The sequence below is a fragment of the Puma concolor genome, chromosome B4, assembly GCF_028749965.1.
Source record: "Puma concolor isolate L17-30 chromosome B4, mPumCon1.1.hap2, whole genome shotgun sequence".
Taxonomy (NCBI): domain Eukaryota; kingdom Metazoa; phylum Chordata; class Mammalia; order Carnivora; family Felidae; genus Puma; species Puma concolor.
The window spans coordinates 12,342,257-12,368,963 of record NC_141673.1 but is presented as its reverse complement, the minus strand read 5'-3'; the positions used below and the strand labels follow the sequence as shown (position 1 = coordinate 12,368,963).

Here is a 26,707-nt window from a genome sequence, read left to right as displayed (position 1 = left end):
CGCGCGCGGAGCCGAGCGCCCTGCTCCTCCTCCGGCTGCTGGCGTAGCCTCGCCGAGAGAAGGGAGCCGTTCCTCTGGCGCGGGGACAGCTGCAGAGCTGCAGGCAGAGGAGGAGGCCGCGGCGAGACGGGCAGCACCCCCAACCCGAGCGAACCCCTTTGGCGCGGGCGGAAAAGGTGGCATAGGCGGCCAGCACAGGTTCGCCCACTCGGGACGCGCACACCCGCACGCACCCACACACCGCCAAAGGACCCTCCAGGAGTGTCTGAGGACCCTCTTTAAGCCCCGGAGTCGTACCTACCACCCTCCCCCAGCCCCGGAGACCTAGGCGGGGACCCCGGGATCGGACGTCCCCGCGCCTCCGGGCACCTGGCTCAGCAGGAGTCCCCCGGGTCGGGGCAGGGCGGGGTCGGCAGCGGCGAGCCCGAGCCCCCCCGGCGCCCAGGCCCCTCGGAGCCCTCAGAACCCACCCATGGGGTACCGGCTCCCCGCGTCCCCTCGCCCGGCCGCGCCCAGCTCGGCGCCCCCAGCCGCGCAGAGGAGGAGCCCGGCGCAGTGACCCGGGAGCCGCTGCAGGAAGCCTCGGCGGCGGCGGCGGCGGCGGCGGCGGCGGCGGAGGCTGGAGAGGCAGGCGGTTCCCCGCACCTCCAGGCGCTTCCAGGCAGCCCTCCAAGCCGTGCCAGAGGCCCGGCTGGCCATTCTCAGGTAGGAGAGAGACCCCAACAGAACTGGGGGGCTGGCTGAAGTGGGGGAAGCCAGGAAGAAAGGTTGGAGGCTTGTGGGGGGCGGGGGGAGGACTAGAGGAAGCTTTACAAGACCAGGGACAGTTAAACCGATCGAGCACCTACTGTGTGCCGGGATCATAGGCAACTTTACATATCTAGAGCAAATGATACTAGTTGAGCACCTACTATGGGTCCGGCTGCGTGCTAGGCCCTTTACTTCTCCCTGGTAGGAAAGACTTAACTAAGCTTCTACTATGTGCTAGATGTGTAGCTGGGAGCCTTCCGTTTAAGGGACCTAGAGCAATAGCCATTTAAATAGGAGGACACTGAGGCTCAGGGAGGAAGTGGCACTTAACCTTCCCCAAACACTCCCACCCCCTTCCTGAGCTGGCTGCTGCCTGTGGACCTGGATGGAGCTCCCTGGTGCCGCCCCCCCCCCCCCCCCCCAGCCCTGGTGAGGACTTCCTTTGAGGAGGGAAGATTAAGCAATACCTTCCTTGTTCGGCATGTCTTGAGCTTTTTGGGGGGTTGGTGCAAGGAGCGAGTTCCCTGAGTGATTCTTTTCCCTGGAAGTGTGTCCTACATTCGGCTGGCCACAGGGCCTCCAAGTACCTCTGAGGGGCTCTCTCTGCCTTCTCCCTTTGCCCCGCTTCCTTGGAGGATAACAAAGGATGTTCTGGATTCCTGGCAGGTCGGAGGCCAGGCTGGGAAGGGGCAGCCGGCTCAGGAGCCCATGATTCAGGCTTGCAGTGACAAGGCAGGGTCCCCCAAGACCTCTGCCTGCATTCCAGTCCTATGCCACCTGGCTGTTCCACCTGGCCCCTTGAATGCCTAGAGGAGGTGCCTCAAAGGAACCCACTTGTCAGGAGCTGTATTAGCCTCTAGACTTCTCGCTGAACAATCCGGGCCACACTCCGGGTTTGTTTCTGCAGTTCCCAGTTGATAGATGACCAGCCCCACCGGCCCAAACCATTTGCTGAGCTGGTGAGAGGCAGGGCTGGTGTGCCGGAAGCTGACGGCCTGCCTGTTTTCTGCCACCCCGAGCTGCCAAGGGTGATGGGGTTGGCTTTGCAAAGCCCCCAGGACACCCCTCAGTGTGGGGATGGGAGCGAGTGGATAACGTGTCCGTCCAGAGAGGCTGGCATGTGTGCTAATGGAGGAGGCTTGAGGTGTGTGGGAGGGAGAGGGGGAGCACTGGTTCTGTGAACAAGCTTTGGGGTCCCCCCGGGGAGAAGGACACGTCCAGACTCCTGTCCTGATGTCCTCGTCCATCTGATCCCCTCCATCTTCCAGGCAGGCCCTGAAGGGAGAGGTTTGGGGGAGAAGAAGGGGGTGAACCCACAGATGCATCGGCTAGGAGCCGGCTGGGCAGGGTTTGGGGGTGAGTCCTGGGCAGAATGCCTGCCCCCAGCTGTCTGCAGGGAGGGAGAGGGAGTGGGTGTATAATAGGCCTCAGGGGTCATTCCTCTGCCTGACGCCAGCTGAGGCTTCCCTGAGTCAGGCACTGTTTTGAGAAAAACTGGTTTTGGCCAGGGGGTAGGTTTTTATAGAGGTAAGAGCCCAGGCTTTGGAGCCCATCAGCCTAATTGTAATCCTGGCCTGGCCGGTAATCTGTGTGAGTCAGCCAGGCCGACCCCCAGTGTGCCCATCAGTTAGTAGACTGATGCTGGTCTGCTCTTCACGGGACCGTTGTGAAGTCATTGGAACAAGGAACACGAAGTGCCCGGCATGATGGGAGCCCGCCTGGCTGTTCCCCCGGGGATTGTGGAAGGGGGGGGGGCTGTTCCTGACAAGTGGGGTTCCACCCCATCCCTGGTCTGGGACTTTCTGCCCCCCGCCCCCCCCCCCCCCGCTGGGTGCCCTTCGAATGGCCCCGGGCTGGGGTCAGCTGAGTGACCCAGAACTTGCATTTGGGTCCTTGTGCTGCTAGCGGTCCCCATTGACCACTCTCTGAGCCTCCAGGGTTGGGCTCTAAATTCTGGAAGGGCCCTTTGATCTCGGATGCCCACCTGCTTCTCACTGGGCGGCCCCGGCTGAGGGTGCAGGGAGGAGAGAAGCCAGGCCCACAGCTGCCCACAGTGCCTCCTCTGGGGCAGGAGAGGGAGGGAGGATGCGGGGGCGGGAGGTGGAGCCCACGGAATCGCTGTCACCTGGCGTCCAGGTGTCTGGGTGCCTCACACAGCCCCACGTGGCTGAGGCCATGTGAAGAGTCACAGTCTCCTCTCGGAGAAGAAAGCCGTGTTTCCCTCTCTCTTTGCCTCTTTCTGTTGCCTTGTCTCCTCCCTGACTCTCTGCCTCTTCTCTCTGACTTCAGGCCCATCCAGGCACTGATATGCGCACATCTGTACCAGGAGCCCCCGGGGCTAGAGGCTGGGTAGGCGGTGATGGAGACCAACATTGTCCCTGGGGGCTGCTGGCCTCCTTCCCTGTCTGCCTAAACAGAGGTGATCACCAGCAGAGTCAAGTTCCCCGCAGAGGGGCTGGGGAGGGGGCTGTCGTGGAAAAGAGGCGTGGGGCCTCTTTCCCCCCATCTCTGAAGGCCCAGGCTGCCTTGCCAGCCCCAGAGGACACGGAGAAGCCTTCACTGCTCTTGGTCTTGCGGCCTCCCTGTCCCCACCGCGCGCCCATGGGTGTGCCCGGGGCACCGAGACCCTCCTCAGCACCGCACCTGGGCCAGCCAGGTGGGAGGAGGAAGAGGGAGAAGGCCTCAGAAGGAGGTTTCGGGTGAGCTCCAGAGGCAGACCCACTTGCTTCATTCATTCATGGCTCATTTATTGAGCACTTGCTGTGGACATGGCACCGGAATCCCGTGGGATAAATGGAAAGAGGGCCGCGGGCGTGAATTGGGGGGAGGGGGATGTGGGGATCTTCGCCTCGGAGTCACTGTCCTGGCTCCCTTATGAACTACAGAGCCCATTCATGTAGACCTTTAAGCTTCAGGGTCCTTATTTGTGAAATGGGCAGGTGATCTCTTCCCCGTCGGCAGGTGGTGAGGAGACGCCATCGCGTGGGGCACACCGCCTGGGGTCAGATCTCTCTTTGCTGGTTACTGGCTGTGTGACCATGAACAAGTTAACTAAACTTCTCTGTGCCTCAGTAACTTCCTCTGTAAACTGGGGTAACACCACCTACCTTCTGGGGTTCCCGAGGGATGGAACGACTTATTCCACGCTCAGCACTTAGAACGCTGTGGCCTCTGTTGACTGCGCGGTAAATGTCAGCTACCCTGATTGTCCTGTACTTAGCACAGTACTTGGCACACGGCAGGGGCTGGGCTAATGGTGATGGTCACAGCTCCAGGCTCAGGGTCAGCGGTGTGCTGAGTGGGGTTATTGTGTGTGCACCTCTTTGCGATTCATTCATCGAGGTCCTCTTGGTAGCTTGGAATTGGCCGTGGTGGGAATGCGTATGCCGCAGAGATTGACAAACACTGCCAATAAGAGCTTTTTAAAAAGATCCTTTTGAGAGCTGGTTTACTGCACAGTGGCTCTCAGTGGGGCAGGGCGAGCGGATACAGGTGCCTGAATGCCCTGCACAGGACGTTTGCCAGGGGATCTCTCCACCTCCAGTCTCTTAGCATAATGGCAGACGTAGAACATTATGAGGTTGGAGAGAGCCTTCGGGTAAGTGGGTGCGGCATTCTAGGCTACTGCGCTGGGGCAGCCGGAAGGTGGGGGGGGACCAGCTGTAGATAGCATGTACAGCTCCCTGTGCACATGGAGAAAAGGTGCCTCCTCTGGGCAGATGAACTCCACAAAGACAGCCCTCCCCTTTCCCTCACAGCTGGGTGCCTTGTGCAGTGCCCAGCCTGCACAACCGTGCATGGCAGCGGCTGAGGGCAGAAGGGATCGCTACTCCAGCAGGCCTGTATCCACTTCTAGTTCCTAGAGAGGGGAGGGATTCCTGCTGGGGTGAGGCAGGGAGCGAAAAGCCTTCTGAGAGGAGGTGATATTTGAGCCAGGCCCTGAAACATAAAGAGAAGAGAGTGTTCTGGCAGAGGGACTAGCACGAGCTAAGAATTGGAGGCAGATCTCAGCAGAGCTCCAACAGAGCGATGGGCTCGGGGATTCTAAGGGGATTCTGGTGGGTGCTGACATAGGAAAGGAGGGTGGCGGGGCCGGGACTGGCCTCTGGGGGCTTATTTATGTTCCATTTGGGCTTTGGAGCTGGGATCCAGTTCAGCCTCTTCCACAAGCCCAGGAAGCTCCCATAGAAAGTTCTGGGTAGCCCTTGGAGCTCTGAGGCACTTGAGCTGTTCCTGGGTCGTTTCTCTGGCCCACGTCCCCTAGTCTAGATCTCTGGGTCTCCTGGCAGTAAGCAAATTCCCAGGGGCTGGGGGTGAAATCGCTGGGCCCTGGGTGGGTGGGGAGGATGTGGTCTGGACACGGCCTTTCCCCGTTTCTGGGAAGGCTGAAAGGCCACAGCCCGCCGGGCCCAAGAAATGCTCTCTAGCGCCAACTCCAGGTCGTGCCCTGGAGTCACAGCTCCTGGGAGGCCCGAGTTGGAAAAGGACGGAAGGACCAGGGAGAGGTCAGGTTCTAGCAGGAGTTACTTAACATTTTGCCACCTCAGCGCGGGCCACAGCCCTGTGAGCGGAGTCCCTTTTACAGCTGGGAAAAAGTAACTCCCAGGGAACTTAAGCTCCTTGCCCACGAGCAATAGCGAACGGGTGGTAAAGTGAGGAATCAGGCCCCAGCGGTTCCGGGCCGGAGTCAACAAAGGGTGAACGGCCGCAAGGGCGACCGAGGGCACGCGTGAGGGGGGTGAATGAGGAGGAAGGAGGCCTCAGAGGGCACGAACGAACGAGCGGGCAGAGCTGCTAGGCCCCTTAGAGACGCCCGAGTCTAACGCCCCCGTCTTGCAGACAGAAGACGGACGCCCAGACAGGAGCCGCGCAGAGGAGGCCAAGGCCGCCAGCAAGAGGCTGCAAGGCCGGGTCCAGGGCCTCCTGACACCTGCTCCCCGCTCTGTGCCGCAGTCCCGAGCCATGATGAAGACCCTGTCCAGCGGGAACTGCACGCTCAGCGTGCCCGCCAAGAACTCGTACCGCATGGTGGTGCTGGGCGCCTCGCGGGTGGGCAAAAGCTCCATCGTCTCCCGCTTCCTCAACGGCCGCTTCGACGACCAGTACACGCCCACCATCGAGGACTTCCACCGGAAGGTCTACAACATCCGGGGCGACATGTACCAGCTGGACATCCTGGACACGTCCGGCAACCACCCCTTCCCTGCCATGCGCAGGCTGTCGATCCTCACAGGTGGGTGCTGGGGGCGGGCGTGCGCGCTCAGCAGCGGACCGCGCGCGGACAGAGCGCGTGGCGTGTCCGCCGTCTGCAGTGAAGCTCCCAGCAGAGCCCCCTCGTGAGGGTCAGAGAGGTGTCGCCGGGCAGGTGGTCGAGCTGGGGCCCAGAGTCCGCGCTGTGTGGCCGTGGACCGAGTACCCGTGACCGTGGTGCCACCTTCCAGATCGGGAGCCGACACAGGCAGGCACTGGGACGGTCCCTCTCCGGGGAACAGAGGGGCTCCTGCCTTCCTCCTGCAGGAGGTGGCCCCACGGGGCTCCGGGGCCCGCGGTCAGTCTGCCGGGCTCGGGTCTGTTGACACCCCAGGCCCTCGCTGCCTCTCAGAGCAGTAAAGGCGGGACCGGGGCAATGGCCAGTCAGAGTGATGCTGGGGGCTCGGCAATGGTCACGGGAATGGTGGTGGCGATAGCTAACACGTACTGAGGGCTGTGTGCCTGGGCCTGTTCTTACAGCTTAGCATGGGTTTATTTCATCCTCACAATTAACCTAGGAGACGGGTCTTTTGCACTTCGCAAGTGGGAAAAGCGACGCCCAGAGAGGTTAAGCTACTCCAGGCGGTAACACAGGCGGTCCGTGGCAGTCTGGTGCTTATTCTCTACCACTAAACTGTCCTGTAGTCTGCTGGCCCTGCTGGGAACACTGGGGTGGCCAGAGAGATTGTCGGGGATTAAGGGGGCAGGTGGAGAGGTGGGACCTGGCCGATGCTTGCCTTCCTAAGGCGGTTTCACGCGGTGGCCAAGAGGGCAGCCCGAAACCCATCTGCCTGGGGCAGTTGCTTCCCGGTTTTATTCCTCTGGGCAAGCAACTTTCTCTCTTTGCGCCTCGGTTTTCTCTCTGTAAGAGCCGCACATCAGCACCCACCCCACAGGCCACTGTGGAAATGAAGTGAGTTAATACAGCAAACGTGCTTGCTGAACAGATAGTGAGTGCTCAATAAACAACGATCGTAACCCAGCATTTACAGAGTGCCTGCTATGGGCTACGCAGTCATTTCGTTTTCTTTTTAAAACGTTTTAATGTTTATTTTTGAGAGAGAGACAGAGACAGAGACAGAGCGTGAATGGAGGAAGGGCAGAGAGAGAGGGAGACACAGAATCCGAAGCAGGTTCCAGGCTCTGAGCTGCCCGCAAGAGCCTGACGTGGGGCCCGAACTCAGGAACCGTGAGATCATGACCTGAGCCGAAGCCGGACGCTTAACCGACTGAGCCACTCAGATGCCCCAACGCAGCCATTTCCTAAGCATCCTTCTCCCATGGCTGGGCAGTGATGCAGGGAAGGAATGAGCAAGTACCCCTCCAGCCATCACTAAAATAGCCCCCCACATCAAGATGCTTTTGCACCAGGAAACCCGTGCTGTGCGGACTCCTCCCCCTACACCCTGGCCAAGCCCCGTGCTTGAGCACCCTGGGCAGATGGCTTCTTCTTGCGGGCTGTCCTTGCTGACCGTCTGACCCAGATCACATTTCACCCCCCACCCCGTGGTTTGCAGAGGCACTGTGTGGATGGAAGGAGCCCTGGGTTGACCTAGGTTCCAGTCCTGGCTCCACCACGGCTTACCTGTGTGACCCGGGGTCCGATTCTCGGTCTCCTTGGCTGTGCAACGGACATAAGCTTGCTTCCCCCCGCAGTGTGGCTGTGGGGACTGAAGGAAGGCACTGGGGACACTTCCAACACGTGGAGGTCAGCTCTCCTTGCCTTGGGGAGGGGACTGGGTGCCTGCTGATGTCACAAAGGCTAACACCAGAGGGAGGGAGAGCCATGTGGAGCAGGACCACGTGCGAATTTCCAAAATTAATTTTGAATGACACAAATAATATGCAAACACACCCTCCTATGAACCCGAAAAAGCCTAAAAAGCCCCCTTGACCTGTGTCCCCAGCTCCAGGCTCCTGTCCCCTCTCTGGAAGTGGCCCACCCCCTCAGTCTGGTGGGGACTGTTCTGGACCCCACCCCCCCCTCCACGAACACACTGACCTTTACACTTGTATCCTGTTTGTAATAGGGAGTATTTTCGCCCGTCTCTTTTGAACGCGCACTTATCATTCGGAACACATCTGTCTGCTGCTTGCTTTTTTCACTCACCAGCTCGTGCCTTATTTTCCAACCTGGTGCAGAAGGAAACTCTGAAAGCCATTAATTCTGCCGCCAGCTCTCTTTCCAGCTGCCAGCCAGGCTGCCTCTGAAGCTTGGCATTGCAGTCTTGCATTTGAATATGTCAAGGCCGCCGAGTCCTCAGGGGCCCAGGATTAGCCTAATGGGACGGGGTTGGCATCCCAGGCAGAAACGGTCGCCAGGCCTGGGGCTGCCTTTTGCAAGCACCTCTCTAAACAGCCCACACCCCCCATTCCTTCCATCCCATCACACCCATTCGCCCACCTTTATGGACACCCACTGTGTGTGGGGCCCCGGGGACGAGGACGCAGGTGACACTGTCTCCCTCTGCTCCAGAGCTCTTGGTGAGGGGCATACCCACTGGCCGGAGCATGGTTCCGAATGTGGCATGAGCTGTTATGGCGGGACAAATGCCGTGCTCTGGGGGTCCGCAGAAAGGAGGCAGCCGTGCTTCCAGAAGGGAGAATGGCTAGATTCTCCTCTCCAGACGCTGGGCCAGTCACCGACCCCCCTGAGCCTCAGTTTCCCCGTCTGGGAAACAGGGATTTGGGCATCTCCCCCCGGGTTCTTATGAGTTGAAGCCAAAGTTCAGAGAAAGTGCTTTGGGTGTGAGCTTGTGATCCCTGTAGTAAGTTTTAAAAATTGGGATGTGGGCACTGCCTGTGCTCTCCCTGGCTCCCCAGCCACCTCCAAATTGCCCGTTTCAGACCCAGGGACCCGTCTTGAGTGATGCAGCGAGTGGAAGTAGGGACCGCCTGGGTCTTGGAGGCTAGTGCTCATTGGTCCATGATTTATTCAAGAAGCAGGGAGCATCTCCGTGTGCCAGGCACCGGCCGGGTGAGGATAGAAGCGGTCTAAATCTTGGCCTGGCCACATTCATGCTGTGTGACCTTGGGCCCTCTCTGAGCCCCTCTCTGCTCACCGACACCAGGAAGGTAACGAAAGCCCCCTCAAGGAGGTTTTGTGAGGAGCCGGGGAGGAACCCACGCTGGCGTGTTCTGATTGTCCTCTCCATACCTAAGACCTCTGAGGACGTGCCACACTCCATTCAGTATCCTGTGAAAAGCCCTGCCGGGAGGCTGTATTTCATCCCTGTGGGACAGATGGGGAAATGAAGGTTCAGAGAGACCGTGGGACCCGCTCAGGGCTGTGTGGCCAGTAAGTGGCGGGGGCAGGATGTAAGCCTAGGCCTGACTGGTGCCAGTGCTCTGAGTTCCTACGATGTGTCAGGCGCTATCCAGGCCCTGGGGATGTGCACTGAACAAGTCGGGCAAGACCCCTGCTGTCATGGAAATTGTATTTATTATGATAACTCTAACACAGTCTGCACGAATTCGCAAGCCACTCACCCCACGGCCAGCTCTGCGGGGAACTGTAGGGGGAATTAACTGCGTTGTGCCACACGTTAGCTCATGTGCCCTTGGTCAAGGGCTTTAACCCTCTGGGCCTCAGCCTCCCGCTCTGGAAAATGGGGAGAGGAGTGACTCCCCCATAGACTCACTGGGAGGGCGGAGTCAGCGAGGGGAGGGGCGGTGGGGGGGGGGCGTGGGGGGGGCGGCCTCACCACCTGGGGTCCCTCTCCCCGCAGGGGATGTCTTCATCTTGGTGTTCAGCCTGGATAACCGGGAGTCCTTCGACGAGGTCAAGCGACTCCAGAAGCAGATCCTGGAGGTCAAGTCCTGCCTGAAGAACAAGACCAAGGAGGCGGGGGACCTGCCCATGGTCATCTGCGGCAACAAGAACGACCATGGCGAGCTGTGCCGCCAGGTGCCCGCCACCGAGGCCGAGCTGCTGGTGTCGGGGGACGAGAACTGCGCCTACTTCGAGGTGTCGGCCAAGAAGAATACCAACGTGGACGAGATGTTCTACGTGCTCTTCAGCATGGCCAAGCTGCCCCACGAGATGAGCCCCGCCCTGCACCGCAAGATCTCCGTGCAGTACGGCGACGCCTTCCACCCCCGGCCCTTCTGCATGCGCCGCGTCAAGGACGTGGACGCCTACGGCATGGTCTCGCCCTTTGCCCGCCGCCCCAGCGTCAACAGTGACCTCAAGTACATCAAGGCCAAGGTCCTTCGGGAGGGCCAGGCCCGTGAGAGGGACAAATGCACCATCCAGTGAGCGGGAGGGACGCCGGGGTGGGCGCTTGGGCGGTGCCTTCCGGGAAGTGCCCCCCCTCCCCGTGCCCGCTGCCCGTGCCCCCTGCCCCCGACGAGACCCCAGTGGCAGCCGCGTTCGAAGGCCTCCGGCTCCAGACCGGGGTACCCCAGCCTCTGACCTCTGTGTGTTCTGCCTCCTCGCCGCTTCCCTCTGATTCTGCTTTTTTCGAGGTGCCACCCCCCCTCCCCCGGCGCATTTAGCCCCTCCCCGCGGGGACAGGTCACTGCGGGGCTGGGGACAAGGGTGGGAGACATCCGGACTTGTGCCGGCCCCCAAGTCAGAGCCTTCTCGTCCTTGGGGTTGGAGGAAACGCTGACGCGGGAGGGGCCGGAATCCCTACGCGGACGGAGCCTTCTGGAACGGTCGCGGGTGGAAACGACTCCCGGGGTCTCCGCCGTGCTGCTTGAGACCCCAGACTCTCGCCCTCTCCGACTCAGCTGTTCGGGCCCCTGCCCCCAGGGTGGCCCCCAGCCGTCCAGGTCGGTCGGGGACGTGAGCCAGTGGCGGCTGTGTGTGTGAAGAGGGGCGTGGCCACGGCCGTCCGTCTGGCGGATGCCTCGTCTGCTGGTTGTGTGTTGCTGATCGTTGTACTGTAAAAGCTACTGACGCCTCGTTGGCCAGACCCCCGCCCAAGTTAGACCCACCACCGCCTCTGCTGGGGATGCCTTCCTCCCCCTTCCCAGACAGGGTTCCCCGTGGCCTGCCTGCAGTTGGACACTGCCCTCGATAATGAGCTTCACAATTTACATTTGCACGGGGCAGGGGATGGGGGGGGGGGGGGGGGAAGCAGGCTGGGGCTGCTTCTCCTGCCCCCATTTTGCAGAGGAGGTGGCTGAGACTCGGGGGGGGGGGTAGGTGACATGTCCCAGCGCCCCCCCCCCCCCCACCTCCCCGTACCCCCCACGCTTCACCTCGTTCAGGGCAGGGCTCTGCCTAGAACCACGCCGTCTCTACTGTGCTCGTTCCTCAAGCATTTATTGAGCGCCTGCCGGGTGCCGGGTCCACTGTGTGCTAGGAAACAGGATGAGCAGTGCACTTTATGACCCCGAGGCCAGGCCCATCCCCAGCCTCTCGGCCTGTTCCCCTTCACCCGCATGGACTGTACCCACCCATGCTGCCCGTCTGTCTCATGCATTTGGAGCTTTTGCGGTGTGTGTGTGTGGGGGGGGGGTTGCTGTAGGTGCAGCTGGGAGCCAGAGCTGAGCCCGGAGAGGTAGGTGGAAAGCTCCTCGTGGGTCTTTCCCTCTTGTCTGGCGCTGGACTGCTGCGTCCTGGGTGTGACAGGATTTGAGCCCGTAGACCGAAGGCCTGTCGTCAGCTCTTAGCAAGTATGTTTTGTGTCTTAACCTCCTTTAAAATATTGAGATTTAGGGCTATAAGGAACCTTAGCGATCACCTAGTGACTCTTTCTGAGGCCCAGAGAGGGTGAGCAACTCGCCCCCGCTCACACAGCAAGTCTGTGAGCGGCAGAAGCAGGGCTAAGTCTGGGCGTTTGGCACGCACCCCGAGGTGCCCCCTCTCCTGATGCTCCCTCTGCCCTTGAGGCCTTCAGAGAATGGAGGTGTTTTCCCCGAGCCTGTCTCTAGATGGGTCTTTGAGGGCTCCTGTAAGTTCTGTGTACACGCCCACGTTTGTCTACATGCACCCGTGTGAACACCGAGATGTGCGTGTGCCCCGACTCCAGCTCTGCGTACCCGCTGCCTCCACCCTGCCACCTGCCGCTCAAGTCAGCGGCTCTGACCCTGCTTCTGTGCCCTCGCCCGGCCCCGGCCTGAGCCCTCCCAGTGGACTGGGTACCGTGGCCAGGGCAGGCGTGTGACCTGGTCCCACCCAGTGACGCCCCTGCTGCCCCACATCTCCGTGTATGCTACCAATTAAAGTGGGTTTGTTTCTAAGCTGTGTCCTTGACCATGTGTATTTTTCTGTATTTCCAAAGGGCGGCGTGTCTCTTCCTCCAACCAGAGCTGGCCTTTTCCTCCCTGGAATGCACCTGCCTGCTGCCCTTGCCCAGGCGGCAACGCTGAGTTAGTCCTCAAGTTTAAATACGTGGGGAGGGGCGCCTGGGTGGCGCAGTCGGTTAAGCGTCCGACTTCAGCCAGGTCACGATCTCGCGGTCCGTGAGTTCGAGCCCCGCGTCAGGCTCTGGGCTGATGGCTCAGAGCCTGGAGCCTGTTTCCGATTCTGTGTCTCCCTCTCTCTCTGCCCCTCCCCCGTTCATGCTCTGTCTCTCTCTGTCCCAAAAAAAATAAATAAACGTTAAAAAAAAAAAAAAAGTAAATACGTGGGGAGGGGGCACCCCAAGACAGGAGGTTGTGCACCTGTCTTGGCCCTGCCCTTCTAGGTCTTCTGGGGGGTGTATGCTGAGCTGTCGGTGTCCCTCGAGAGGGGTGGCGGGGTCAAAGACCCCCCCGCCCCCATGGTTCATCAGCCCCTGGGGGCCACCGTATCTAAATTCCGTGCAACTCGTCTTGAGCATTCATTTTGCCTCAGGGAACATTTGGAACTGTCTGGAAACATTCATTTTAAGTTTATTTATTTATATCGAGAGAGAGAGAGAGAGAGAGAGAGAGTGTGTGTGTGCAGGAGGAGCAGAGAAAGAGAGAGAGAGCGAATCCCAAGCAGGCTCCGCACTGCCAGGACAGAACCCGATGCAGGGCTCGAACTCACGAACCGTGAGATCGTGACCTGAGCAGAACTCAAGAGTTGGACGCTTCACCGACTGAGCCACCAGGTGCCGCTGGAAACATTTTTGAATCACCAAGACTTGGGTGGAGGGCACTGCTAGCATCTAGTGGGTAGAGGCCAGGGGTGCTGCTGAGCTCCCCCGTGTCCAGCTCAGCACCCCCATCATAAAGACTTATCTGGCCCCAAATGTCAGTAGTGGGCAGCCTCAGTTGGGACAGTTGGTCCCGGAGGCCAGGACATAGCCCAGGTCCGTGTGGTTGATTTGATGTACAACTTTATGGACAGAATTTAATAGACGCCGGACAAGCAGAGCGAGCCTCGTGTGAGATGAAGCAGGTTGTGGGCGGGGACGGGGGTCGAGGGACAGGGACAAGGTCTCGTCCCTGTGCCACCCTGAACCTGCCACCTTAGGCCATGATTTTCCCTGGGCGGGAGGAAGAGGAGGGGACCAGCCATGCACCTGCCGTGTCTCACGCCGCCCTCACGTTTTCCAGCCCCATGAGAAACATCTCCCCTTGTCCACCCTTTCCCAGCCCTGGTCTTTGTAGAGGAGACAGGCCAACACCATCTCCTGCATCACAGGCCGGTGCTAGATGGTAAGAGCTGGTGGGGAAGCAGCTGGGCACAGCAGAGCAAGCCTTCCCGGGGTGGGGTGGGAGGGGTGCGGCTAGAGCCTGGACCGCCTCCGCTCTCTCCCCCGATTGGCGACTGTAAGTCACGTCCTTTCCCCCTCCCCCCCCCCAGCCCCCGCTGGCTCCAATATCCTCGTCTCTAAATGGGAGGTGGGATCAGGGCAGTTGGACAAGACAACACGCGACCAGCCCCTTGCAACCCTATGTTCTCTGCAAGAAGGAATTAATATTCCTATTATGTAATCCACAGCATTCCGCTCATTGCTAAATAGAACACGCTTGCTCCAGTCCCGGCCCAGCCCGCTCCCCGCACCCCCCAGGCTCACCCTGGGTGGGGTTAATGATCACCGGGCTGGCTGTGGCAGAGAAGGAGACTTGCCCGATGCAAGAGAGGGAGAGAGGGTACAACAGGATTGTAGGAACATTCCCCCACAGTGAAACCATTTACAGACAAGCACAGGACAGCCAGCTTAGCTCCTGACCTCGCGAAGGGAGCCCTGGGAATCTGATTTCAGAGAATTCTGCGCTGCCAACTCTAAGTACTTAGTCTGTTCTGCCTCCCTGAACCTGTCACTTACTCAGAAGAAAAACTTCAGTCTGGGTCACGGCTTGGTGGGGCTGCTGGAAAGCCAGCTGGGGCTCAGCAGCAAAGGCTGCTGGGAACAGGGGTAGGGACAGAGGGCTGGCCTTTGTTGAAGACCTACCGTGCACAGGGTGCCGTGCTCAGTCTGTTACCTGCACCCACTTACTGGATCCTCGTGGCAAAGCTATGTGGAGGGATTATGACTCCCTTTCTACATACCAGGGAACCGAGGCTCAGAGAGGCGAAGCCACTTGCCCGAGGTTGCACAGCTGTGTGGGCAGAGCTGAGCTAGAATCCACGTCTGATTGCAAAGCATGTTTTCTCCCCAGAGCTTTCATAACTGAGTTGGCTGAGGGGCTGCCCTCCGGAGGGAGAGAGGCTGGAGGGTTGAGGTCCTTCTGAACATAGTTCAGCAGCCTTGAGCAGATGTCATCACAGGGAGTAAGATACTCTGCGGCTCATCGCAAAAGGCCCAGCCCCTGTAATAGAAGAGCTTGACTTCTGTTTCATGGAAAAGTCCACCAGTGCCCGAGGGCGGCTCTGCTCCACAGGCCGTTTGGGCATCCAGGTTTCAGGCCGCCCCATCTCTTGGACCAGGCCACCATCTGCAAGGTCAGAGCCACCACCACATTCAGGTTCAGCCAGAGGGGTAGGGGAAGAGAGCGCCGAGGATACATGTCTGCGGCTTTCGGGGGCCTTGGACGCACCCCTCCCTCTCCCTTCCGCTGGCCACGCACACCTGTAAGAAGGGCTGGGACAGACAGCTCCTTGCCAGGTGGCCCCACGTCCAGTGGCAATCCTCACGGAGACACGGGAGACGCAATCCGTCTGGCCAGCTAACGGGCCACCCGGCACCCTCCCGCATCGGGTCCAGGCCTCGGGACGCCATGTGCGCCCGACCTCACTCAGGAAGCGTCTCCACCTTCCCTGCTTCCTTAAAGCCGATCTGGGCTTTATTCTCCCCTGTCCCTCGATGAAAACGCGTCCATACCAAAGGCACTTCAGGTGGCAAATACAGCCTCAGTTACAAATCCCTGGTCCCTGTGATGACGGACATTTCAGTCTTTGATCAAAGGAAAGACCTTCCTTCCCACCCCCAGCTCGCACACAGAGGTCGGAATTGAGGGAGACAAGAACGGGCAGGTTCTCCTCTCTTCACTCTCTGGCTTCCGTTTTAGCTAATTCCAGTTTCTGTCTCCTCGGTCCTTGGGAGGTGGGTCTGGTAGGGGTGGGGGGAGGAGGTCAGAGGAGCAGGGAGGTTCTTGCGTGCCTGGCACTGTGGTGTCGCGGTAAGACAGCGTCATGCTCGGAGCATGGCAGATGTTTCACAATGATATTAAAATCGCAGGCATAGTTTCGTAGATTTTTCTGAGACCATCCCACCATCCCTGGCAAGGGCTCACCTGTGGGCATCTTGGTGTAGGTCTGTGCATCTTTATTTGGATTGCTTGCTAGGTCCTTCCACAGCCTCTAGGAATGGTCTTTTTTTTTTTTTTTAAGTTTACTTATTTATTTTGAGTGTGTGTGTGTGTGCGCGTGTGTGTGTGTGTGTGTGCAAGTGGGGGAGGGGCAGAGAGAGGGAGACAGAGAGTCCCAAGCAGGCTTTGCACAGTCAGCACGGAGCCTGGTTTGGGTCTCGAACCCGCAAACCCTCAAACCGCGAGATCATGACCCGAGCCAAAGTCGGACACTTAACCCCCTGAGCCACCCAGGCGCCCCACCTCTAAGAATTTTCTAATACCTGTCGGTTTCCTGTGCTGAGGCCTCTTTCCTCCAGGGTGCTCTCTCGGTCGGGGCTCACGCTCTCTTTCCCAAAACACCTTCTCACGGTGGACTCTTTCATATCATTGACATAGGTCGGAATTATGAGTCAGGCAGCTGGTTCTTGGCCGTATGTGTGGAGACTTTTGCCTTTCGTTTGGCACCTGGCTTTGGAATCTGAGATCAGTCTTGTTGGGTCTCAGCAGAAATGAAGAGAGAGGGTCAGGAGAGGCCACTGAGGGGATGGGAGGGCCGGCAGATTCGATGTCTGGTGAGACCCGCCTCCTGGCTCACAGATGGCCATCTGAGGAGCGAGCTCTCTGGGGTCCTTTTATAAGGGTGCTAACCCTTATGTGGGCTCCTCTCATGACCCAGTCACCTCCCCAAAGGCCCCACCTCCAAATACCATCACATTGGGGGTTAGGTTTCCACGCCCGGACCTTGGGGGGCACCTTGAGTCTATTACAGTCTATTTCCCCATTACTTTTTATTGTTCTAATGTTACATGAAAATATGATTTAGCTTGATTCCTGGGAGGGGGGGGTGGGGTTGGGGGCACCTTTCTCAATTTTGCCTGGAAGGAATTGCCACAGGTCTGGGCCCTGGCTCCAGGCCCCAGGTTGGGTTCCAGTCCGTTCCACCCTGTTCCTTTTGGAACCCCCGGGGCTCAAGAGGCTGCAGTCTGGTGTGCCCGCCTCATGATGGGTCATCGGATCACAGAAGGGTGGGCGGGAACGTGAGACCTCAGCCCAGAGCTGACACACTGTCACCTCCACCATGTGTCACTGGCCAAAAGAAGTCCCTCTGCCAGCGCACAATCCAGCGCCCGACGCACCCTGTCCGCTCCAGGGGAGTCACACGGCAACGGGCTCACACTTGTGTTCTCAAACAGAGAAGGCATGAAGGAGGGCGAACGTGGCTTCATCGATCACACCTAGCTTCCCTGTGACTCAGTTTCCTCTTTTGGAGGAGAGAGGTGATCACACTGCCATCTCGCTGGATTGCAACGAGTTAACGCCTCGTTCTCAGGATGCTCTGTCTCAGGACCCAGCTGCTGGGCTGTGAGGAGCCCCATCCGCCACCCACGTGAGGACGCTGCCGGGGGAGGTGCTCCTGGCACGTGAAGGCCAGGACACGTGAGCGCGGGAGCCTCCAGGTGGCTCCAGCCCCAGACGTTCGAATCTTCTGGACGTGATGGAACAGAGGTAAGCCATTCCTGCTGCGCGCTGTCCAAATTCCCGATCACAGGGTAAAGCAGTGGTTGTTTTGTGCCACTGACTTTGGCGGGGTTGGTCAGGCAGCGATGCGAATGTGAAATGTTCGCTAAACCCTCTTCACTTCTGGGTCTCAGGCCACAGATGAGCATCAGTCTGTCACCTGCCATGACAGTGGCTGTGGAACTGCACTGACCTGTCTGGGGAAGATGATGCTGGAGGTGAATCTAGCAAATTCAAAGCTAACCAGGAGGGAGTGGGCTTCTAAACAGAGCGTGCAAGGGACTAGAGCCCAAAGGAGATGGAGCATAGAAGGAAAAGCCTATTAAATACCCAGCTGCCACAGGGCCTTTGCACTGGCCATTCTCTCTGCCTGGAACGTGCTTCCTTTACAGACCCCACCGGCTCACTTGGCCACTCCATTCACAAATATCACCTCCTCAAAGAAGCTCCTCCTGATCTCTCTACCTAAGGTTCCCCCCAGTCCAGCCCTCTCTATTCTCTTTCCCGCTTTATCTTTCTGGATGGACTTGTTACCATTTGACTCTAATGTGTGGCTACAGCATGTCTCTTCCACTGGAATGTGAACTGCAGGGAACTAAAGCACCTGTTCAGCATAGGCTGGTGCCTGGCACACAGTAGGTCTTCAATAAATACATCAGGAGCAGGTGGATGAGTGATAGAGGCATGGTCAGCTACCCCTTCTGGAGGCCCACTCTGGCTGCAGGGGTGAGCGGAGAGGCAAGAAAGGAGGCCAGGGGAGGTAAGAGGTAGCTACAGTGGTCCAGGTGGGAGCAAGGCAAGAGCCTCTTTGAGACATGCTGTGGGGACAGTGGGGGCAGGGCAGATTTGAGGGGGCAGGCCTGGGATCCACCAGCTGTGGGATGTTGCATTGGGCGGAGAGTCGGGACTGGCATTTGGGCAGCCGGCTGGGGCCAGTCACCAAAATGGGAGCTCCAGGAGGGGGCCCCAACGGACCTTCCTTCGAGGGCAATTGCCCAGCAGGAACCTGGGTGAGAGAGTCTGAAGCCTGGGGGAGAAGCCCACCACGACAGATCTGAGCTCCTGTCACCGTGGGGAGAGCATCGATGAGACGGAGCAAACAGGAAGAAGGGGACCGGGAGGAACACCACCGTTTAGGAGAGGACAGAGAGCCGAAGGAAGGAGAGGTGGCCGGAAAACCACAGTGTGGCGCCACGGAAGCTGCGGGACGGGAAGGTCTGAGAAGGCACAGATGGGCTCAGCTGCCAACAGTGGCCAAGAAAGGGGCCGAAGAGTGTCAGCGGGACATTGGAGGCAGCTCACCTAAGGGCGGACCGCGTGGTGCGGGAGAGCACGGTGTGCACATAGCAAGGGCGCCGTTCCCCCTTTCTAAACCATCACGGCTGTGCAGTGAAACGGAAACGTGGGGCGAAAAACCAGGGAGATGGGTGGCTCCAGGGGGCCCGCTGTTAGCGTCGTCATCATCTTCTAAGACGCAGAGGCTTGAGCTTGCCGAAATGCTGTTGGGAAAGATCCAGAAGGGATGGAGGGTGGTGGCAGAAGAGAGCAGGAAGGGCTGGGGTCCGGGGCGCAGGCAGGCGAGTCTCCGAGGACATCCAAGGAGAGGGCGGGGAGGGGCCAGAGCCGGGACTGAGCCAAACTGAGCTGCAAGGAGGGCTTTGTCCTGCCTTCCCGGGCAACTGGCGCCCTGGTGTGCTGCCCGCTGGGGACCGCTGGGGACAGAGGCCAGTCCCCCAGAGACCCATCTCAGCTCTCCAGTGTTTTCGCAAGAAATTAAACCCAAAGGAGAAAAGCCCGCACCGTTTTCATCCAAATGAGTAGTGCTGGCTGCCGTCCAGGGGGTGGGGAGCGGAATCCCCAGAGGCGGCTGGAAGGAAGAAGCCCGTGTGACATTTAACGTCCACCCCACAAACCGGAGCTCGCTCTGTGCCCCGACCCGTGCTGGGTCTGGGGACGGACAGACAAGGTCCTCAGGAGATCTCAGGGGGTGTGGAGGGGGATAGACAGGTCCCAGTGACTCAATAATCGCTGACACGGGTGGGAGAGGTTCCTCAGAGGAGGTAACAATTTTAGCTGCTTCTGAAGGATTTGTAGACTTTTACCGGGAGAACTTCCTGGAGGTGGGAAATCATATTATTCTACTTAATATAATTATACTTAATATAAAAGCTCTCAGCTTAGCACCTGCCATATTGTCAGCTCTCAATATAGATGAGCCATTAAAATATTATCACTCATCATTTCCATGCATTTAGAAGTTTGACTCCACCCAACCCGCCCCCCGCCCCCCTCCCCCCCCCCCCCCAGCAGTGTTTTTGACATTCACAAGAAATGAGACGAGATCTTGGAGAATCCCAGCCTGGGAAGTAGGCAGCCTTCGGCACAGACCGCCCTTCTAAGAAGGAGCAGGGCGTCACTAAAATGCGAAGCTGCTGCCCTAGCCGGTTGGTGACTTACAGTCGAAGCCAAAGCCAGTGCCGCAGTTATTGGTGTGGTTCCTGCCACTCACAGCCCTGCCCGAGGCGTCGTCCGCGCGGGAGCCGGCCGGGGAATCGGGGAATCACTTTTCCTGCTGTTCACTGACAGCAGCATATGGTGGGCTCGTCTGGAGCCACAGATCCAAGCCAGGGCCAAACCCCACTCTCCGCTCTCTAATCCGCTCTCTAATCCGCTCCCCGCTTCCCTCCTTCAGACTAAAAGCCAGGGATGTTTCAGACGTCTTCGCGTTCTTTCCACGATTAGCTCTAGCAGCCGGCTTCCTTTTGAGGCCATTTTCCTAAAAGAAACCGGGTTTATCACCGGGTGGGCAGCGAGGCTCATTTGCTAGCTGAGTTCCACGCTGACGTTTTTGACTCATCGAACATATAAACGATTACGGGCTGCGGGCCTGCGGGGCGCTTGACATGAACCCAAACAGGATGCTAAATCCTTGGATGTCACGGGCTTTTGGGGGCTCCCCGATCCCCCTCCCTCTCCCCGAACACACAGCCTTTAAGTCACCTAGTGTTCCATCCTGCCTGACGCGGGCACACACACACTCATGCACACACACGTAACGTACACATAGGCATAAGCGTTTGCGTGCAAACGCACGTAGGCACATCAGTAAGGCACGAGCAGCCCACGCATGCACACATAGGTTTGCAAGCATACTTGCACACACAGATGGTTGTACGCACACGCAAGCACACACTCACACGTGTGCACACAGGCGTGCACGCATCTACCACCGTGCATGCACGCGCACACGCAAATATACAACACCACACGCGCACAAGAACACACACGCGCGGGCACCCACAACGTGCACGCACAAAGACGCACACACTGGTGTGCACGCGCAACATGCATGCACGCAAGGCACCCTTTGCACACCCATGCACGTGCACACATGGGACACCCACGCTTACAGGCACTCTTGCACACGGTGCATGCAGACACGGGCAGACACCGTGCTCTGCTTAGGACAAGTGAGGAGGAGGAAGGGGAGGAAGGGAGACACATCATTCTTTCTCCTCTAGTTCAAATGACTTCTCTTCCTGGCACCAACTTTTGTTTTGATGTCTTTTGTTATTTTATTAGTTCACGAAGACACGGGACGGGAAACAAACCCCGGGGTTTTACAGATGGGAGACGTGATTTGTAGCAATGAATCTGCTGGAACAGAATGACATAGGGGAAGAAGGACGTGGAGGCCTCTAGGAGTGTCTGCACAAGTCTGTCCCCACCACCACGCTCCCTGCAAAGGAGGGGCCACGGCCCAGGAAAAGACGCCGAAGCCCTGCGCTCGCTTCGAGCAGCCTGCCACTCCGGCTGTGTGCACCTGCTCCGTCCGCTCCCCGTCTTTGGTCTCTGGTCCTTCCAGCTTCGACGTTTGCAGGTCCTGGTACCCTTCTACAGCAGACGGAGAAATTGTGGGACTCGTGGGAGCATCCATCCCAGGGCCCATCACCACAGGGCTTCCCAAATCTGAACATGCAGATGAGTCGCCTGGGGGTCTTGTTAAAATGCAGATGCTTGAGTCAGTAGGTCTGGAATGGCCCTGAGAGTCTTTCTAATAAGCTCCCAGGTGACTGCACCTGTACCACAAAGGCCTATGCTCTTCCACGGTTTCCTTTAAAGGGGCGATGAGGCTGAGATTTGGTCACCCCGGCACTGCACCCCACGTTCCTGGCTGGGATAGGAATGGTGGCACCTTGTCTCAGAGCTCCCCCCCTTCCTCCCTGGCTCTGGGCCCCCCAGGGTCACCTACCTCCCTTTTCTGAGCCAGCTCCCCACCCCTCCCCCACTCTTGGAGCTGTGATGTGCTCGGCACCTGCCTCGGAGCTCCTATCTCCCGGGAGGCCTGGGGAGGTCCCTTCACCTCTTGGAGCCTCAGTTTCCCCAACTGTATGAAGAAGGGGCTGGGCTTGCTCTCAGCCCTGGCTGCACTTCAGCCCCCGGCAGAGCCTTTTCCAAGTACCCTGACCTGGGTGCCACCCTCCAAGGTTTCTTTATAACTGGACTCTGGCGAGGCTCAGGTGTGGGCAATTCTAACGGACGGCGGGGCTGAGGACCCCAGGTCTGGCGCTCATTAAGGGTGAGCGTGCAGTGCTGAGGGTCGGCGAGGGGTACAGCGGCCGGTTCTGCGCGCTGACCCCACACCGTCAGACGCAGGGCTCGGGCACAGGCGAGCGAGGCTTCAGAAGGACTTGGGCCCGGCTGTTAGACAGGCTCCCACTCCCCGCCATGGGAAAGAAGTCTTAGAATGATGCTCACGACAATGACCCTAGCTTCGAGTTGAACTTTCTTTTCTTCTGACTGGCACACGCTGCCTGTTTTAATTAAAGACTCAACCCCACACGTCAATCACCCGCAGACCTCCCCCACCAACGCACCTTCCCACGGGAGGGCTGGTAGCAGCATCTCTGTGTGCACGGCAGGGAGGAGGGCCCGTCCCAGGCTGCCGCTCGCCGAGGGTTACCTGACGTCCTGGCCGGACAGGAGGCTCCATTCGCCGGAACCCCCTTGGCCACCTCACAGCAGAGGCCCAAACGGAGCCATGGAAGTCAACTGGTGGTACGGCTATTCAGCCCAGGTGTCCACAGCGACCTGTCTCTTCCTAAGGCTGACAATGGGTTCTAGCACCAGGGGGATGCTTTCTGTGTCGGAGAAGCCCAGCCGGGAATGGGTCCGCTGTGCCTGTCTAATCTCTGCTCCGTGAGGCCTCCTGGTGGCTCAGGGCACATCCTTTCCGCGAGGGACTGAGATGTCACCGGGGCAGCAGCCCCACCCACCCGGGCTCCCCAGAGGATGGGAAAGCAGTCATGAGGACGAAGACAGTGGGTACCCCTCCACACTCCCTAGTCAGGGTAGGCTGGGGGCCCGGCGCTGGACGCTAGAGCCATACTACCCAGGGTTCAAATCCTGCTTCTGCCGCCAAGCGGCTGGGTAATGGTGTGCAAGTTACTTCACAGCTCCAACCTCCGTCTTCCCATCGGTGAAATGGGAAGGAAGGTCCGCACAACGGCATCCAGCACGTCATAGCCTCTGGCTCTCCTCTCATTCTTTCCAGCCTCACAGTCCTACACAGGGAGAGAGTCTCCAGGCTCCAGGTAGAAGAGCTCTGCCAGGGCCTCGGTCTCCCCTCTGGCTAGGGCGGTGGTTCTGAGGCTGGGCCTGGGAGACTTGTAAGTCTCCTGACGTCCAGTGCACCCCACACCTATACCGGAATCTCTGAGAGAGGGACTCAGGCATCAGCTCTTTGGAAGAGTCTACAGAGAGTGTGAACGCTTAGCCAATGTTCAGAAGCAGTGTGAATCTGGAAGCGTTCGCCCCTGGAAGGTTTGCTCAGCCTGAGACCCTGGGAGCTCCTGAGGTCAGAGTGGAATCCAAGCTTCGGGGGAGTGGATGGAAATGAAGATTTGCACCGGACCGGCCACTCTCTGCTCATGCACTCCTTACACCCGAGCTCTTAAGCCCCTGCACTGAGACTGAGTGGTGCACACAGCCAGGAATGAGGCCGGGGCACGGCCCCGTGGCGCACGCTCACTTGTGGGGAGACACGCACGCATCCACTTACCGCATTGATGCACCTGTCGGCGAGGGCTGCGACGTGCAGACGAAGTGGTCGGGGACGGCCTCTCGTGCAAGCTGAGACCTGGCGGGCACGGAGAGGTTCGCAAGCGGGAGGAGGGGTATATTCCAGCTGCGGGTTGAACGTGACACCTTCAGGAAAGCTCATACCCAAATCCAGGTTCTTTCCACTCCCCTCCCTGGGCTGCGCTCACCCCGTCCTTCTCACTGTTCCCCCATTTGTCCTACACAGCCCCCCCCCCCCACAATGGCCCCACTACCTCATCACAAACTCCAAACACCCCACCAGACCAGCTGCTAATCCACATTGATTGACATCCTTTCCCAAAGCCACCGTGAGGACAAATCCTCCTTCTTTGGATATCGATCTGACTTTGAGACACATTCAAAGGCTAGTGGCAGCCAAACTTGGCTGGATAAGGCGGGTGATTATGTCGGTCACCTGTCGCCGTGGAACAAATCATCCCCAAACGTACTGGCTCGAACAGCAGTAAATACTCATGATCTCACACAGTGTCTGTGGGTCAGCGGACCGGGAGCAGCTTAGCTGTGGGGTCCTGGCCCCAGGGCTGTCATGAGGTTGCAGTCAAGCGTCAGCCAGCCCTCATCCGAAGTCTGGCCTGGGACCGGAGGACCCTCTTCCCAGGTGGCTCCCTCCCACGGTGGGCAGTTGACTCCGGCCCCCGGCTGGAGGCCCTGGCCTTGCCATGACAGGTGCGTCAGCGTCCTCATAACATGGCAGCTGGCTTCTCCCAGACCGAGCAATCCCGGCGAGGAGGAAGCCTCAGAAGTCCTTCCTGTAATATCCAGCTGGTTATTCAGTGTGGGAAGAGACCACACACTGATCTTTAGGGGATGTGGTTTGGGTTCTAAAATTAGAGACAGAGATTGGTTCCTTGGGCACTGGGAGAAACTCTTTCACCTCTTTCTTGCGGGGCAGGACCCGGAGACTCACTCAGGAAATGCAAGCAGTCACCTTTGATTCAGCTCAGACCCACCAGCATTGATTGGGCACCTACTGCATACCAACACACACATTCCTTACCTCACCTCTCCCTCGCTGCCCTGCTTGTGGTAGGCGTTTTGGTTCTTCCTCTCTTGCAGACGTGGAAACTGAGGCCCATGGGGAAACTGGTCAGGGACCAGGTGCCCTCCTTAGGAGCACAGTGGCCAGGACCAGCCAGGCGGGGAACTCATGCTCCAAATGCAGCGAGACAGGTCTCCAGGTATCAGACTATGGGGGAGGAGGCAGGGGTAACCTGCTGCTGTTTTCTCTTCTAGCCCTGGGGTTGGGTGCTTGGGTGCTACCATCCAGGCAGAGACCCAAGCACAGTATGGTGGGCACATCAGCGGGGTCCTCATGGAGGCAGAGGGCGCACAGACATGCACAGACAGAGCATTTAATAGAGACTCTTACGAGGTGTAGATGGGCTTCGGGGACATCGATAGGGGATGCTGAAGCATCCAGAGGCTGGCAACAGCTGGGAGCCGTTATCACCGCCATGACCAGTGGGGCCAGGGAGGGAGCAGTTCCCAGAATCCAGAGGGAGCTGTCTTTATCATTGTCATGGGGGCAAAGGACTGCCTGACAGGAGCTGTGGCCTTGTAGCCTGGGGGGCTGGGTCCTTTATACCTAAACGCATCGGAAAATGCCAGAGCTGAGACCCCAGACTTAAGATCAGCTCAGAACAATAACTCCAAACCACATCACCGCCCCCCCCCGCCCCCTCCCCAGAGCAAGTCTGTAAGCAGTGTAAGCGGGTTGCCGATGCTGCTGGGAATCTACTGCGAATTTGCCGACTGCTCTCTAGCTAGCACCTTTCCTTCAGACGCTTTGAAACCCTGAACATCTAATAAAGAACATTGCAGAACAAGTCTGCAATGGACGGAAGACGAACAGCCACTCACGTCTGTGAGCCGGCCCATCCTGGCAAGGGGCATTCACGAATGGGGTCTTCACTATACATTTTTTTTTTTTACATTTATTTATTTTTGAGAGACAGAGAGAGACCGAGCACAAGTGGGGGAGGGGCAGAGAGAGAAGGAAACAGAATCCGAAACAGGCTCCAGGCTCCGAGCTGTCAGCACAGAGCCCCGACGCGGGGCTCGAACCCACAAACCATGAGATCGTGACCTGAGCTGAGGTCGGACGCTCAACTGACTGAGCCACCCACGTGCTCCGGGGTCTTCACTCTACAAATACCCAGTGAGCGCAGGGAAGGACGCTCAACATCGCTATTCATCAGGGAAATGCAAATCCAAACCACAATGAGATAGCACTGAAGGCGCTATTAAAAAAAACAAAAAATCAAACAAAAACAACAACAACAAAAAGAATAACAAGCTTTGGCATGGATGTGGTGAAATCGCAACCCTTGTGCCCTGTCGGTGGGAACGTAAATTGGTGCGGCCACTATAGAAACAGTATGGTGGTTTCTCAAACAATTAAAAATGCAACTACTGTGTGGTCCAGAAATTCCACGTCTGGGGACCTACCCAAACAAAATGAATGTAGGGTCTTGAACAGGTGTTTGTACATCCACGTTCATGGCTGCGTTACTCACAATGGTGAAGAGGTGGAAACTACCCAAGTGGCCACTGGGGGATGAATGGATAAGAAAGATGTGGTGTGTTTATACACTGGAATATTCTTCGGCCTCGAGAAGGAGGGAGATTTTGACATATGTTACAACATGGCTGACCCTTGAAGACGTTGTGTTGGTTTGTGTGAACTAAACCAGTCACAGCAAAACTAAACAAAACACACACACACACACACACACACACACACACACACAAAACCCAACCCAAATACTGTGTGATTCCACTTATGTGAGGTCCCTGGAGAGTCACATTCATAGAGACAGAAAGTGGAAGGTGGTCGCCAGGGGTGGGGGGAGGGAGAATGGGGGGTTTTGTTGCTTAATGAGTAGGGGTTTTAGTTTTGCCGGATGAAAAGAGTTCTGGAGATGCGTGGTAGTGAGGGCCGCACGATGACGTGAATGTACCCGATGCCACTGAACTGTACATCTGAAAAGAGTAAAAACGAAAAATTGTATGTCCTGTGTGTTTTACCACAATTAAAAAATTGGAGGAAAAAAATCTCCCAAGACCCTAATCCCAAGACAGCTCCTGGCCATCAGGTCTTGGCTTCTGGGGGAGACAGGACTTGAAAACCCCCCAGAGGCAGGAGATTCGTGTTTACTGAGTTATTACGTATCCAGAACTTGCCAGAGTGGGGAAGACAACGGTGACCCCCTCAAAATGAAAGACAGCCCTCAAAGAGCTCATCCTTGAGCGCGACAGATGGACATCAGTCAAACAGTGGGAGGGAAGGGGGACATTGCTACTCTAGGAGGGGCTATTGGAGCACATAATGGGGGGGCAGGAAGTGGGGGACACTTGGGAAGGCTTCCCGGGGAGGGGGTTCGGTTGAGCTTGGAAGGGGATAAGCCCG

The 26,707-nt window shown here is 58.2% G+C and overlaps 1 protein-coding gene across 1 annotated transcript; it reads left to right on the top strand.

Moving 5' to 3' along the window:
• Window positions 1-282: 282 nt before the first annotated feature.
• RASD2 (RASD family member 2) lies at window positions 283-12,192 on the top strand. The gene is made up of 3 exons (XM_086712378.1): window positions 283-705; window positions 5,590-5,983; window positions 9,729-12,192. Exons 2-3 carry the CDS (start codon window positions 5,713-5,715, stop codon window positions 10,256-10,258), a joined length of 801 nt encoding a protein of 266 aa, XP_086568504.1. The 5' UTR covers window positions 283-705; window positions 5,590-5,712; the 3' UTR covers window positions 10,259-12,192.
• Window positions 12,193-26,707: the final 14,515 nt, after the last annotated feature.